This window comes from Kogia breviceps, chromosome 12, assembly GCF_026419965.1.
Source record: "Kogia breviceps isolate mKogBre1 chromosome 12, mKogBre1 haplotype 1, whole genome shotgun sequence".
Classification (NCBI taxonomy): Eukaryota; Metazoa; Chordata; class Mammalia; order Artiodactyla; family Physeteridae; genus Kogia; species Kogia breviceps.
Window position 1 is genome coordinate 93,690,029 of NC_081321.1, and position 17,103 is coordinate 93,707,131.

Sequence of the window (17,103 nt, forward strand, 5' to 3'; positions counted from 1 at the left end):
CTGGCCCCGCCGCCCTGGGCCTTGTGAGTCTGGCCGCGCGCCCCGGCGCCATTTCCTATCAGTTGCCTCTCGCTGCGCTGTCGCCGGCGGCCATGATGGATGTCCCTTGTCGGTTCTTAGGGGAGTTGGTCAGGCGCCGACGTCCCAGCTGAGTTAGATCACTATCTGCTATGCTTGGTTCACACTGGAGTGCATTTTCTGAACAGAATATTTACACTGTCCCCGGCTGAGCACAGTTAGCTAACAAAGAACCGAAATGTGGGTGGAGAACCTCTTAAGGTAGACACTGAGGCCCCTTGGCCGCCATTAAATGGCGCTTCCTCAGGAGGCCCGTAGCAGGCCCCTAGTGCCCTCCCGAGACGAAAAGGCTTAAAAGCGGTGGTCTTGAGACCCTGAAAAGGTGAAGGCATAAGTACGTTTTTAACCAGGCTAGGCTGCCTTCCTCTCTCAATTCCTTCTAAGATGACTTCCTTCTCCCTACTTGCTTCCTTCTCTCTCTAGCTGCACTTTAAAGTCTCATAACCTTGGCCAGACAGCGTCACAGAATTGTCAGCTGCTAGGGCCCTTGCAGAGCAGCTCGCTTAAAGTCTTTCTTATTTCTACAGATGGGTGAAGGGGGAGGAGATTTGAGGTCCCTCATTGTGGGGGCTGAGTGATGTCTCCTTCTCTGTTCTGAGTGCTCCCCAAGTTATTAGAAAAGTAGCATAAGGAAAGGAATTTCGTGACGTGTCGTACAGATGTCTTAGACCATAGACAAGATGGACAATCATGGATTCATGGGACAAGTGTTGAAGACGTAATGGTCCAAGCGCTGTGCTAGGCACTGTGGCACAGCAGTGAACAAATGAGTCCCTGTGCCTGTGGATTTTACACTGTAGTGGGGAGATAGACAGTAAATGTCAGGCAGTTGCTAACTTAAATAAAAATTAAAGCATAGAAAAGGGATAGTGTATGTGTGCCTGTGGGGGACGGGAGTATACTTGTGACATAGTATTTTACGTAGGATGTCCTAGGAAGACCTTCCTGATCAAGTGACATTTGAGCAGAGACCTAAAGTGAGGGAGCTAGGCTTGCTAACACAGAGGAAAGAGTAAGTACAAAGGCCCTGAGGCAGAATGTAACTGGAGTAGCAAGGAGAAAAGACAGGAGAGGGCCAGATTATGAAGGAGTTTGAAGGAGTTGTAGGCCACTTTAAGGACTTTATCTTTTCCTTCCAGTAAAATGGAAATCTCTAAAAGGTTCTAAGCAGAGTGACATAATAAAAGAACCCCTATCACTGCAGTCTAGCGAATAAATTGAGAGTGAGCTAGGACAGAAGCAGGCAGATTAATTAAGAGGCTAGTGCAGTAATCCAGGCAAGAAATGATGGCTCTTGGTGAGGTTAATAGCGGTGGGTAAAGGAGAAATGGTCTGATTGAAAATCTAGCTGATGACTTCTTGATGAGTGGGATATGAAAGAAACAAGAGTCAAGGATGAATTTTGTGGGAATTGGCCAACAATTAAATTCCTACTATGATTTAGGCTGTATAAGCCCTGAAGGAGTTATTGTGACTGGTTCACGGTCATTGTTCACAGACTATGATTGCATAGTCATTAAACTTACCCAAATGTGAAATATAAAGCCTCTGCTTTCTATCTTGGTGTGACCCACGTTGGTTCTTTGATAGTTTGGCTTATTGTACAGTTGACCCTTGAAGAACAGGGGTTTGAAATGCCCAGGTCCACTTATACCACGATGTCTTTCACTAAGTAAGTACTATAAGATCTGAGGTTGGTTGAATACATGGATGTGGAACGTCAGATTTAAGGGCAACTGTAAAATTATAGGCCTCTTTTCAACTGCGTGGACACCCCTAACCCTTGTGTTGTTCAAGGGTCAATTGTACTTTAGATACAAGCAGTTGAGAATATTGAGGTCATTAAGTCAAAAAGGTCACCTAAAGCAGTTGCCTTCAAACTTATGATATAAAAGGGACACAATGGAACAGAGTTTTCAGGAAGTCTATTTCCAGATTGAACTTTCATATATATTCCTTTCTAAAATTGATATGACTGAGAAATATGCCCGTAATTGCACCCTTCCACATTACAAACGAAAAGAATATTTCTCTTCTATTCAAAATCTTACTATGGACTTTGCCATGGATGTAAAAATCTCAGAGGCGACAAATAGAAGGACAATTAGAAATGCTAATATTGATGTGAAAAAAGTAAATGATTCTAATGACTTGGTAACATATCCTTTTGCAAATCAGGAGAATTCTGGTTCTTAGTTTTCAACAAAATGGAAGGAGGACCACGTGGAATTTTCAGCTGATAGATCCTTAAAAATAACTTTTAAAGATAGATTACTGGATTTTTGCCATATAACTTGGAAGAAGATCAAAGAATTGAGGGACATTACCATAACAAAACTCCATTCCCACCTACTAAATTATGTGATCAAAGTTTCTAAGCATTTAATGGCTATAGAAAGGGAGAAAAAAATTGCCCAAAGTAATATTTTTCTATGGATACAGGATTTACTTTTTCTTAGTTTCTATTTTTTTTTTTTAAATTATTTTTTGGCTGTGTTGGGTCTTCGTTGCTGCACACGGGCTCTTCTCTGGTTGTGGCAAGTGGGGGCTACTCCTTGTTGTGATGCACAGGCTTCTCATTACAGTGACTTCTCTTGTTGCAGAGCATGGGCTCTAGGTGCGTGGGCTTCAGTAGTTGTGGCACACAGGCTCAGTAGTTGTGGCTTGCAGGCTCAGTAGTTGTGGTGCATGGGCTTAGTTGCTTCGCGGCATGTGGGATCTTCCTGGACCAGGGCTCGAACCCACGTCCCCTGCATTGGCAGGTGGATTCTTAACCACTGCGCCACCAGGGAAGCCCCCTTAGTCTCTTTCTATCTTATTAAAAGATGCATTTCCATTAAAAATTTTACTTTCTGTTTAATAGTTATTAAGAGTTGTAATATATTTAAATTGCTTTGCTTAATTTTGTTCTAATAATTGCAATAACTTAATCCAGAAGAAATTTTAATACACAGAGAAATAAAATTAAATGATGAATAAGACATTTGATGTAAAAATATAAGTTAAAATTCTGGAAAGAAAATAAGAGTTCAAAGAGAAAAACGAACCATATAAGATATTCAACTCTTGAAGAGCTTATTCATATTTTGGGGGGTTTTTGTTTTTGCCACATGGCATGCGGGATCCCAGTTCCTCAACCAGGGATCGAACCCATGCCCCTGAAGTGGGAGTGCAGAGTCTTAACCACTGGACCACCAGAGAAGTCCTGACAGTATTGTTTCTTGAGAAGGAGGCAGAGATACAGGGGAGGAAGGAAGGGTGTGGTCCTCATCAGGAGGAAGGGGTCAGCCACTACCTAGTATGAATTAGGGAATTGTTCCAGCTCATTAACTAAAACTCACCCACAGCCTTAGGGCCCAGGAGACAGCACTGGAGAAGCAGGGCTGATATTTGCTCCAGTTGTGTTTTAGGACCCAGAGAGTGTGCAGTAAAGGTCCTGCTCTCTCTCCCTCCCTACTGGGTGACCAGGGAAAGGGTTTATTGTGTGCCCAGAGCTCCCCAGGGGCTGTGCATCATCTGTAGGTCTCTGGGCCTCTCTGAACTTGTTTCCTTGGTTTGGAAAGGGCACAAGCCATGGAGACAAACCCTAGGGCATGGGGCCTCTGATAGAAGCTATACAAGTTAGCTGGAGACTCCAGGGACTCAGCCTGGAAGAGAGTTCAGTGCCTGCCCCCACTGTATAGGACATAGTGTCAGCTTCTCTGGGGAGACTGACACCTGGTTCACATCCCACCAAGACCACCCTGAAGTGAGGGTGTTCCTCAGTGGAAATCTTGTGCCTCGATATGGAAGAATGGACACTGGGCAGCCCCAAAAGTCAGTTCTCATAGGCTGGAGGGGAAGGAGTAGGTATATGCTAAAATATAGACCAAACTCCTTAGTAGCTGAGCAAGAGTTAGAGCTGTGTTCATGTTTTTTAATAGGTTCCTCTGTGTTCCCCAGGCAGATATAGAGGTGTTGATCTGATATGGAGCCGAGTCGAGAGTCAGAGAGGAAATTTGGCAACATCCTGCTAAGAAATAAAATGGAAAGGAGGAGAGGTGACCCCAAAGTATGTAATTATGTTAGTCAATTGTATACTAGAAATACGTAGACTTAACAGTGTGAAGAATAGTAAACTGGCACCAAAAATTAGAACATAAGGACAAAGACAGTGAAAACATCAATAGGTTAGTTAAACACCAACTAGCATCTCTAAGATATTATATAATGAGAAGGAAGGCTCTGATGTTTACATAATTTTGATCACAAAGGCAAAATATTGTTTGCACACACTTGGAGGAAAACCAACTAGCATTAGGGTTATCTCTGATGAAGGACTGTGCCAAATAAGGACACCAAGCCCTAACACACACACACACACACACACACACACACACACACACACACACACACACACACACACACACACCCCTACCTGATCTGGAGGTGGTTCTATTGGCACTGGATGGAAATCAGGTGGAGTCAAAAGAAGGGACTTTTGCTTTTGTATACATATGTAATTCTAGACATGTATGTTTGAGAATTTATGGGGTTGATGCAGACCTGTTGTTTCCCCTCAAAATGGCTTCTGCTCAGAGTAAATAAGTCAGTGTAAGCAGATTCACATAGCTTTACCTCCTCTACCTATTGGAATCGCTGCAAAGACCAGTTCTCAGATTGGGAAATGAGGGAACTGACTCCCTTGGTAGTACTTGTGAATTGAATTGGGACTGTAGTGTTCAGCACAGGCTTTTTGCTCTCTGCCAAGAAGGGGTGAAACTACTTGGGAAAGGGAGCAGAGGGGAGGTTGGCAATGCAGCCATTCAAGAGCTACCCAAGGTAGAGGGTGCCTATCAAGACAATGTGAATGTCCAAGGTGCCGGACAGGCCTTTGTACCTGCCCCATACCAGGTCAGGTTAACCCCAGAAAAGGCGGCTCCCTCAGTGGATACTTTCACAGCTTCCTGTACTTTTGCCTTGCAGCACTTAACCATGTTTGTGGTTATTTGGGTGATTTTCCCCATAACTCCACGTTTCAGGGACTGTCTTGATTAGTCATTACTATATCTGTTGTACTTGGCACCTAACTGGTGTCTCGATATTGGTTGAATGCAAGGCAATATGTTTTATTACTTAGGGATATATATATATGGTAAGAATAAAGAAATGCATAAAAGTATTTGACAACAAATTCAGAAAAGTGAATAATTCTGTGGAGGAGGAAAGAGAGTCAATCCTATAGGATATTTAGGGGTCTTTAATTGTATTGATAATGTTTTATTTTATGAATATTAATTGTATTTTTTTTATGCCTTTTTATCTTAAATACTTTATAATAAATTTAAAATACACATATGAATGAATGAAGATGAATGTAATGGGCCACCAGAACCCATGAATAATTCAAGTTTTATATCCAAGCAGCCTTATTCTGATTCTGTGTTCATCAAGCACCTTTAGTTTCACATGAACTTGCTCACTGGGGCGATGGGTTGGTTGTTCAGGTCAATCTTCACATCTGGTCTACTTGACACTATATTCTGTTCTTCAGTGTCACTGGCGTCCTGGTATACTCCCCCTGGCAGATTGTGTGCTTAGTCAGACTGAGGCATCTCTCTAGAAATTAACCAGTACTGGGGCACTAACATATTGAAGATGAAGATTGAAGGCCTGACCCTGAGGCATGGAACATTCACCACCATATGAAATCTCCTGGGAAAAAAATCCAACTAGCTTTTCCAGGCTGAAACCCCTCTCTGTGCCTGCCTTCAGACTTACATAGTCTTTACAATGTTATTTAAATACTTAAATCATGTGTTACTATTCAACTTTACAAGAGTTTGTGTCTCATGTCCCTTACCATATTGTAAGCTCTTGAAGACAAACTCTCCCCACCCCAAAGGGCGCAACACAGAACCTTGGAGGAAACTTATACTGATGACCTCCAAGAAAACACATCTGGTATTCAAGCCCCTGTGTAGTCCCCTCCCACAAAGACTCCGGGCTTCCTGTGTGACTTGCTTTGGCTAGTGAGACACTAACAAGCATAATGCAAGTAGAAGCTTGATAAGCACGCCCTATTGGAACCCAGCTGCCATGTAAAGAAGCTCAGGCTAGACTACTGAATGATGACAGAGAGAAGTCTCACCTTTTCAACCATCCCCACTAAGACCCTAGGTATATGCGCGAAGCCATCTTAGACCCTCCAGCCAACCAATGAACTGAATACAGCTGTATGAGTGAGCTGTTCCCTTGCTCCTAAAAGAATGCCTTGTCTTTCTTCTAGATGGGATCAAGTTAGGATGTGAAGGTAGAACTGCTATAGTCATCTTTTGACCATAAGGGGAGCTTTTAGAGACCCAAACCAGCACAACAATGATGGGAAAGTGGAGAGAAAAGAAAGAACCTGGGCCCTTGATAATATTATAGAGTTGCTGAATTAACTAAGGAGTTGGTTGACTTATGGACTTTATTTTTTTAATTAAAAAAATTTATTTATTTACTTTGGCTGCATTGGGTCTTAGTTGCGGTGTGTGGAATCTTTCATTGTGGTGCGTGGGCTCTCTGTTATGGCATGCGGGCTTCTCTTTAGTTGTAGCGTGCCGGCTCTAGAGTGCATAGGCTTAGTTGCCCTGTGGCATATGGGATCTTAGTTCCCCTACCAGGGATCGAACTCATGTCCCCTGCATTGGCAGGTTGATTCTTAACCACTGGACCACCAGGGAAGTCCCTGGACTTTTTATTATATGAGATGGCATATTTCCTCATTGTTTAGGTTGCTTTGAGTTGGGTTTCCTGTTACTTGCAGCTTAGGGCATTCTAACTGCTATACTCCTCAACCAACTTTGCTAGTACAAGTACAAAACTCCTGAAATGCTCTGCATAGTATATACAGTAAGTCCCCTACATACGAATGAGTTCAGTTCTGAGAGGGTGTTCATAGGTCCAACTTGTTCATAAGTCCAACAAAGTTAGCCTAGGTACCCAACTAACACAATCAGCTATATAGTACCGCACTGTAATAGGTTTATAATACTTTTCACACAAATAATACATTAAAAACACAAAATTTAAAAGTTTTAATCTTACAGTACAGTACTTTGAAAAGTAAAGTAGTACAGTACAACAGCTGGCATCCAGGGGCTGGCGTCAAGTGAACAGGCAAGAAGAGTTACTGATGGGATGAGGGAGAGGAGGTGGGAGATGGTAGAGCTGAAGGATTGTCAGCAGTAGGAGATGGAGGGCAAGCTGCAATTTCACTCACTCCTGACATTGATGGCACAAGTTCTGGTTCTTTGCTGGATTCAGTTCTATCTACCCTCTTGAAAAAACGATGCAGTGATGTCTGGGTAGTAGCTCTTTTTTTTCTCGTCATAGATGACACGGTAGCACTGGATTGTATTCTGAACAACTGCTGCAACCTTCATGTACCATTCTACATTCAGCTCCTGTGCCTCAAAAACTAACAGTACCTCCTCAAGTAAAATCCCCTTGCCGTTTCTTGCATCGTGAATCTCTTTGGTTCTGCAGTTACTTCTTCCTCTTGTCTCTCTTCATCCTTTCTCTGGGCCTCCAATTCCTGGTGCTTCTTAGCAATACCAGCTACATCACCGCTGCTTTTACACTTGCTTCCACATCCTGGGCTTGAAATAAAGATACTGTACTATTGTACTCTACACAAAGTACACAAAAGCACAACCACTTGTAGAGGATGCATGTATGTGACAACGTACACCAGACATGTGAACTAACTTACGTGATTAGATATATGAATGCACGTTCGCATCTTTGAAGGTTCACAACTTCAAGGTTTGTATGTAGGGGACTTACTGTGATAGACATTCAAGAAATTTGTCATTGCTGAGAAAGTAAAAGAAGATTTTGTGGTAGAAACTGCTAGTTGCTTACCCAACAGCCAATCTCCCTTTCCTCGTTAATTACAGAACTACGAATTTCAGCTGGGCATATCACTGCCTAGAACAAAAGACAGTATTTCCCTAGTTTTTTATATATAGATATGGCCATATGACTGAGTTCAGGCCAATGAATTGTAAGCAGAAGTGTTTGTGTGTGTGTGTGTGTGTGTGTGTGTTGAGGGGGCTTCAAAGGAGCTGACTCAGCCAGAAAGAACCTTTTTCTGCCCTTCTGCCTTTCACCTTCATTCGCTGAACTTGATTTCTTTGACCATAGTTCCAGTAACATCTTAGACCATGAGCTGACGTTGAGAATGGAAGCCAAGAGCAGGATGGAAGCAGAAAGACAGAAGCCTGGAGTCCTGATGACAAAGTAGAGCCACTATAATAGCTCTGGACTGCCTGACTTCAGATTTCTTGTCTATGAGAAAAAAACAAACCTCGATTTTAAGACACTATTATTTTGGGTTCAGCCAAGAAAAATTCTGACTAATAGTCTCTTCAACAACTTTCCTTTTCAAATATTGAAGACTGGTAGGGACTTCCCTGGTGGCGCAGTGCTTAAGAATCCTCCTGCCAACGCAGAGGACACAGGTTCAAGCCCTGGTCTGGGAAGATCCCACATGCAGAGGAGCAACTAAGCCCGTGCGCCACAACTACTACTGAGCCTGCGCTCTAGAGCCCGCGAGCCGCAACTACTGAGCCCACATGCCACAACTACTAAAGCCCACGCCCCTATAGCCCATGCTCTGCAACAAGAGAAGACACCACAATGAGAAGGCTGCACACCACAATGAAGAGTAGGCCTGGCTCGCCGCAACTAGAGAAAGTACACATGCAGCAGCAGAGACCCAGTGTGGCCAAAAATAAATAAATAAACAAACATAAAAAAAAATAAAATATTGAAGACTGGTGTAGAAAAGTATACAAATAATAAGGAATCATCCACCTGACTGTTAAGTAAGCCCTTCCTGTCTTCCTTTTTTCTGGTCCCCTGAAGCAGCATTTGGGTGTCACCTTGGGTAGAGTTCTAGATTGCAAGTAACAGAATCCAACTCTGGCTACTGAAGCAAAGAGAAATTTATCAGAAGGACATTAGGAGGCATTGAATTGGCAGGAGGCTAGAGAACCACCATAGGAATGGACAGGAGTCTAAGCAACTCTGCATTTTAAGAGTCAGAAACATGCAGTCTAGCAGCAGGAACAGCTTGTTCAGGTCAATGCCACTGCTGCTGGCCCTACTGCCCTTGCTGTCATTGCATGTATTAGTGGCCTCTAACCCGTGCTCTCATCCTTGTGACTGTCGCTCAGTATCCAGTGTCTCAGGATAGACTATATGAACTGGGGAGAGGTCACTCTTTAAAAGAAAACCAGGGTGTTATTATGATGGATAAATGGAAATTGTGTAACCGAAAAAAATGATAAATATCCAACAACCCTGAGTCAGGTGAAGGAGACATGACTGGCTGCAACTTGATGTCTAAGGTCCCAATCCCTCTCCTCTCCATGAAAGATACCCCTTCTCTGAGTCTAGTCGATTGTATTCCCTCTTTTTGGCTTGACCACCCTATTCTGATCTCCTGGCTTTCTGTCCTTGTTTGTTCTCTGTTCTTTTCTTTTCTTAAAAAAATATTTATTTATTTATTTATTTGGTTGCACTGGGTCTTAGTTGGGTCTTAGTTGTGGTAGGCAGGCTCCTTAGTTGCAGCAGGTGGGCTCCTTAGTTATGGCTCCAGGTCTCCTTAGTTGTGGCATTCGAACTCTTAGTTGTGGCATGCATGTGGGATCTAGTTCCCTGAGCAGGGATTGAACCCAGGCCCCCTGCATTGGGAGTGTGGAGTCTTATCCACCATGCCACCAGGGAAGTCCTTGTTCTTTGTTCTTTTTTTTTTTTTTTTTTTTTTTGCGGTGCGCGGGCCTCTCATTGTTGTGGCCTCTCCCGTTGCAGAGCACAGGCTCCGCACGCGCAGGCTCAGTGGCCATGGCTCACAGGCCCAGCTGCTCTGCGGCATGTGGGATCTTCCCGGACCAGGGCACTAACCTGTGTCCCCTGCATCGGCAGGCGGACTCTCAACCACTGTGCCACCAGGGAAGCCCCTGTTCTTTGTTCTTTAAGGCATGATTGAACAGGAAAGTTAGAAAGGATGGAGGAGATCATCTATTTCAATCTCTTCATTTTCTAAATAGATACTAGGTTTCCCCAGATCTTGACTTCCATGTTTCTGATTGTAGCAGGTATTGAGTTCAAGTGGTATCTTGTGCATCCTGGTGTCTGATTCTTAACTGTACCTGATTCTTACTGTTATTTAATTGTGTCTCCCTTAAAATTTATATGTTGAAGTTCTAACTCCCAATTAATCAGAATGTGACCTTACTTAGAAATAGGGTCATTGTAGATGTAATTAGTTAGGCTGAGGTCTTACCGGAGTAGGGTGGGCCTATAATCCAATATGACTGGTATCCTTATAAAAAGGGGAAATTTGGACACAAAGACATGCACACAGGGAGGAAACCATGTGAATATGAAGGCAGAGATCAGGGTGATTCTTCTACAAGCCAAGGAATGCTGAAGATTACCAAGAAACCACCAGAAGCTAGGGGAGGGGCATGAAACAGATTCTTCCTCATAGCCCTCAGACGGAACCAACCTTGATCTTGGACTTCTGGCCTCCAGAACTGTGAGACAATAATTTCTGTTGTTTAAGCCATCTAGTTTATGGTGCTTTATTATGGCAGCCCTAGCAAACTAATACAAGCTACCTTCCCAGGTAAAATACCTAATCTTTATTCTACACTTCTTCTCATTCATGTTCACGATACAAACATAATCTCTTCTCATAGATTAAAGAACTTTGTCAAATTGTGACTCTGCCTTCTCTTCCTCTTTTTTTTTTTTTTTTTTTTTTTTTGCGGTACGCGGGCCTCTCACGGTTGTGGCCTCACCCGTTGCGGAGCACAGGCTCCGGACGCGCAGGCTCCGCGGCATGTGGGATCTTCCCGGACCGGGGAACGAACCCGTATTTCCTGCATCGGCAGGCGGACTCTCAACCACTGCGCCACCAGGGAAGCCTCTCTTCCTCTTTTTATATTCAATCTCACACCAAATCTTAAGTACCCTTTTGAACTGTCCATTTCATTGCTATCACCCCAGTCCCATTCTTTTTTTTTTTTTTAAGTTTATTTATTTTATTTTTGGCTGCATTGGGCATTTTTGCTGCGCGCGGGCTTTCTCTAGTTGCGGCAAGCGGGGGCTGCTCTTCGTTACGGAGTGCGGGCTTCTCATTGCGGTGGCTTCTCTTGTTGTGGAGCATGGACTCTAGGCACGTGGGCTTTAGTAGTTGTGGTTTGTAGGCTCAGTAGTTGTGGCGCGCGGGCTTAGTTGCTCCGCAGCATGTGGGATCTTCCCGGACCAGGCCTTGAACCCGTGTCCCCTGCCTTGTCAGGTGGATTCTTAACCACTGCGCCACCAGAGAAGTCCCCCCAGTCACGTTCTTTATCACTTCACAACTGATTTGTCATAACGGTTCCTAAATTATCTCCCTGATGCCAGTATTATTTCCTTTATCCATTTTCTGCATCTCTATCAAATTAATCCTCCAACATCCCATGCCAACAACCTTCAATCAGAGCATACCTGAGGCCTTTCCTATTTTTCTCTATAAAGCTTTTCCATTCCTCTGCCTGCCTTTGAGTCTCTGCCAAAAGCAAATGAAGGTCACTGACTCTTGCTGTAGCAAACTCTGAGTAAATAGCCTCTGTTCTCATTTGGTGGTTTTTACTTATTTCCACAGAATGAATAATCTGTGGAAGAAAAAGGCATGCTTTTTCTAGTGTGTTTTCTAACTTGCTGGGATATAAGCCTAGAGATACAAGCAGCATCTTGGCTATTTACTATGTGGGGAAAGCGTGTCAAAGAACAATAGCAGCATGGAAATGAGCCGAGCAGGAGATGGAGACAGAGAGAAAAGTCCTGATGATTCTCTTTGAGATCTTGGCTTCAGCTGTGGCTAAAGTCAGCTTTACTTCTGGACTTTTCAAACTCTCTTGAGCCAATGAATTCATGTCTTGCATTTGCTAGTTTGAGTTTCTGTGGCTTGTGACTAAAAGAGTCCTGACCAACAACATTTCTTTTTTGAGTCTCTCTCTCTCCCGCTTGGAATAAGCCAAAGCTATTTGTACAGTTAGATGGAGAGCGAGGACTGGAAAGACCTGATGCTTTGATCATTGGTGGCAAATTGAACCCTGACCTAGAAAAGTTCAGTGGGAACTGCACAATCTGCTATGCTGTTCCAAAGTTGAGCCCCAAGTTTACAGCTTTTTAGTTCACATTCACATGCTCAGCTACTGTTCTCCAAAGCAGGACATATCAGAGTGGCTGGATCCAGAGAGGTTTCTAGCCTTAGCCACATGCCATATTGAAACCAGACTTCCCCACAGAACTGTAGGCCCTTGTGTTGAGCCCTGGTTTCCAACTCTACACCAATGGGTAAATTCTCCTTGTCAGGGGGATACTCAGCTTAACCTAGAAAATTTTTCTGAAATTCAAATCTTGGGAGTTTTATTTCATTTCCTATCAAACAGCTCTGGGCTCCTATACAAATTAGTCCATTCCTTCTCCAGGACTTGGCATACCAGGGAATCTCTAGTAGATGCTGTTTTTACCAAGTAGCAAAACCTTCCCTTCCCCAGGAAGAAGTGTGCATTTATATTTGCATACTAAGAAAAGGCATTTAACTGACTTTGCAGAATACAGAAAATCTGCTCCACAGTGACTTTAACATCTGCTTATTCAGAGGAGCAGCTTCTGAACTTTAAAAATAATAAAATTAAAAAGCTCTTTGGAGCATGGCCTTGAGGATATGGGGAGGGGGAAGGGTAAGCTGGGACGAAGTGAGAGAGTGGCATGGACATATATACACTACCAAACGTAGGGTGGATAGCTAGTGGGAAGCAGCCGCATGGCACAGGGAGATCAGCTGGGTGGTTTGTGACCACCTAGAGGGGTGGGATAGGGAGGGTGGGAGAGAGGGAGACTCGGGAGGGAAGAGATATAGGAACATATGTATATGTATAGCTGATTCACTTTGTTGTAAAGCAGAAACTAACACACCATTGTAAAGCAATTATACTCCAATAAAGATGTTAAAAAAATAATAAATAAAATAAAATTATAACTGTTTATAACTAGTGGAAAAAAATAAATAAAAAGCTCTTATTTCCCAGAACTCCACACTGTGAACAATTTCTGCTTGCCAGGTTGGTCTCTTTGTTTCCAAATTCCAGCTTCTATACTTGCACATGCTGTCCTACAGCTTAACCTTTCCTCTCCGATTTTTGGAATCACACAATCCAAATTAATTGTAATAATTTGTCCTCTCATCCTTTCGTAAATATTAGTCGTTTCTCTTAACTAGTATACACATTCTTTGAGGGCAGGAACCATACTTCTTTTGTCGATTCTTTAGCACTTAGCATTCAATATACAATTGGTGAGTGAATGACTTAATGGATAATCAAATACCTTTTGTAACAAATGGTACTTTCAATACTTGAATTCTCATACAAATGGATGCAACATAAGATATTAAATCTTTCTGAGATCTATAAAGATTGTCACTGTAAATATTATTAGTGTTTTAATTAATAAATATTTTTATCATACATACATTTTGAAAACGATTTTATTTTCATTTAATTAGAAAAACCAATATTTTTTATACATTTATAAAATTAGTATCCAGAAATTTTACATTTAAATTAACTTTAATATTTTTTTTGTTTGTTTTGTTTTTGTTTGTTTTTTCGGTACGCGGGCCTCTCACTGTTGTGGCCTCTCCCGTTGCGGAGCACAGGCTGCAGACGTGCAGGCTCAGCGGCCATGGCTCACGGGCCCAGCCACTCCGCGGCATGTGGGATCTTCCCGGACACGGGTTCGTGCCCCCTGCAGTGGCAGGAGGACTCTCAACCACTGTGCCACTAGGGAAGCCCTAACTTTAATATTTTAAAGAAGATTCTGAATTCTCTACCCAAAACTTAAAATATAAAAGTCATGCTATCTTGACTACCCAAAATTATAAAGTTCCTAATTACCTTCCTTTTTATCTTCCCAGTAAAATATGTATGTATCAGAAGTACATTTTTAAAAAGTAATTTTAACTTGTCGAAAAGTCAAATGATTTAAAATTTAGCTTAATTTAATGTTTCTTTTCTGTTGCTATAAATATGAATATATGGTTTGATATCATGAATAAAAAAGCTCTTTTGTGTGTCCTGTAAGCATTCTTCCCTTAAATGTCTCCCTCCTTTGGAAGTGTATTCACTTCTAAGTGTTTGGGGGGCAGCTGTAGGAGAAGGAGACATTTCTGAGCTCTTAGACTTGCCATCTGCTTAGTGGCTCACTTTGGGAAGCTAAAGTGAGGTACTTCTTCCCCAACTATTTTTCAAAAGGTTTATTCATTCATATACATATTTATATTCCTGAACTGACATACAATGTTTAGTTATTGTAAATCAGAGACCTTTAAGATAAATATAATTTAATTCTCTTTTGCTGACTTTCCTTTAATAACACATGAAAAAAACCAGACTCTTACTTCAAGATCTGAAATTTGAGACTGCTTTTCCATTTCTTCAGCTCCTAATAAGCACTAAGAAGCAATTTGCATCAATTCGCCACCTACTCCTTGGCATCCCCAATTCCTCCAGCAGTTATTGCGAAGGTGGCTTCATTTTCAGGCATCTCGGGGCTAACAAAATACAAAGGAACAGAAGTTTATAAAAAGCTCTATTTCTATAAATACTATATTCATGTCACACATCACATTCCTATTAGTCTGAGTCTCCAGAGACATGTGAGTTGGTACAGCTAAATGTGGACTACAGAATTTTCCTGCAAGTATTATCAACCATCACAAACATTTATTGAACAACTTCTATATGTAAGGTTCTAAACATCAAGAAAAACTACCCCCACACTTGGAAACAGGCAAAAAGCGATAACTGTGTGTTCTTACAGTGCACTGTCAGGTATTGTGTAGCAGACCCTTAGAGGCTTATCCGATTCTAAATGGGTATGTACCTCATACAACTCAATAACAAAAAAACAACCCAATCGAAAAATGGGCAGAAGATCTAAATAGACATTTCTCCAAAGAAGACATACAGATGGCCAATAGGCACATGAAAAGATGCTCATCATTGCTAATTATTAGAGAAATGCAAATCAAAACTACAATGAGGTATTAACTTACACCAGTCAGAATGGCCATCATTAAAAAGTCTACAAATAGGACTTCCCTAGTGGTGCAGTGGTTAAGAATCTGCCTGCCAATGCAGGGGACACAGGTTCGAGCCCTGGTCCGGGAAGATCCCACATGCCGTGGAGCAACTAAGCCCATGCGCCACAACTACTGAGCCTGTGCTCTGGAGCCCACGAGCCACAACTACTGAGCCCGTGTGCCACAACTACTGAAGCTCACGTGCCTAGACCCCATGCTCTGTAACAAGAGAAGCCACCGCAATGAGAAGCCTGCTCACTGCAATGAAGAGTAGCCCCCACTTGCCGCAACTAGAGAAAGACTGCAGGCAGCAATGAAGACCCGATGCAGCCATAAATAAATAAATAAAAATTTAAAAAACAGTCTACAAATAACAAATGCTGGAGGGGGGGGTGGAGAAAAGGGAACCCTCCTACACTGTTGGTGGGAATGTAAATTGGTGCAGCCACTATGGAAAACAGTATGGAGCTTCCTCAAAAACTAAAAATAGAGTTGCCATATGATCCTGCAATCCCTCTCCTGGGTGCATATCCAGACAAAACTATAATTTGAAAAGAGGCATGCACCCCTATGTTCATAGCGGCAGTATTTAGAATAGCCAAGACATGGAAACAACCTAAATGTCCATTGACAGATGAATGAATAAGGAAGATGTAATATATATATATATATATAAAATATATAATATATATATAATAATATATATATATTATATATATAATATCTTATATATATATATAAGATGTAATATATATAATATATATATTACATCTTATATATATATAAGATGTAATATATATATATGTATGTATACACACACACACACACACATACATACACAATGGAATATTACTCAGCCATAAAAAAGAATAGAATAATGCCATTTGCAGCAACATGGATGAACATAGAGATTATCATACTAAGTGAAGTAAATCAGAAAGAGAAAGACAAATGCCATACATCACTTATATGTGGAATCTAAAATATGACACAAATGAACAGAAACAGACTCACAGATACAGAGAACAGACTTGTGGTTGCCAAGGGGGGATGCGGGAGGGAAGGATTGGGAGTTTGGGATTAGCAGATGCAAACTATTATGTACAGGATGGATAAACAGCAAGATCCTACTGTATAGCACAGGGAACTATATCCAATATCCTGTTTCCATAATGGAAACAAATATGAAAAAGAATAAAGATATGTATAACCGAATCACTTTACTGTACAGCAGAAATTAACACAACATTGTAAATCAAATATACCTCAATAAAAATTTTTAAATGGGTGTGCACATTTCCATTGACTAGACTAACGTAGGCAAAAACCATGAAAGACTTTGAAATGAACTAAAAGATAACTGAGTACCTTCAGCGAAAAAATAGGTTGCCTAACACATCCTTCCAGGTTATCCAAATCTATGAGGACTCTGTGGCTTTCATTGTCTTTGAGCTGTTTTACAACTCTATGAACTGTAGAAAACTATGAGTAATACAAATTATCCTGGTTCACAGAAATGTAAATTGTGTGAGGAGGAATGCAATTGATTATTGTCTTATGGATATTAACCCATTTTTCTATCAATTTATAATTCATTTCAGCATCACTTGTTTGACTATATATGTGTGGTAATTTGATTTTTCCTTTGATCTGGTTATAAAATCTTATTGGTTCCTGTATGAGTTAATGAGTTAAATAAAATCTTTGACATTTTATACTTGTACGAGTCATGATTTCATGCTCTTTTAAATTTTACCTTTTAATTTATTCTACAGCTCTATAGGAGTAGAGATTAATTTGTAGAAAACTGATAACAATGCAGATTATTCTTATGATGCCAGTCTGTAGCAATG

The 17,103-nt window shown here is 41.5% G+C and overlaps 1 protein-coding gene across 2 annotated transcripts in view; it reads right to left on the bottom strand.

Moving 5' to 3' along the window:
* Positions 1-14,649: 14,649 nt before the first annotated feature.
* The window catches only part of DMC1 (DNA meiotic recombinase 1), a 40,026-nt gene continuing 37,572 nt past the window's right edge, over positions 14,650-17,103 (bottom strand). For both annotated transcript variants that reach the window (XM_067008328.1, XM_059081873.2), the window contains one exon: positions 14,650-14,719. In XM_067008328.1, the coding sequence (XP_066864429.1) occupies positions 14,650-14,719 (70 nt within the window). The remainder of the gene's footprint in view (positions 14,720-17,103) is intronic.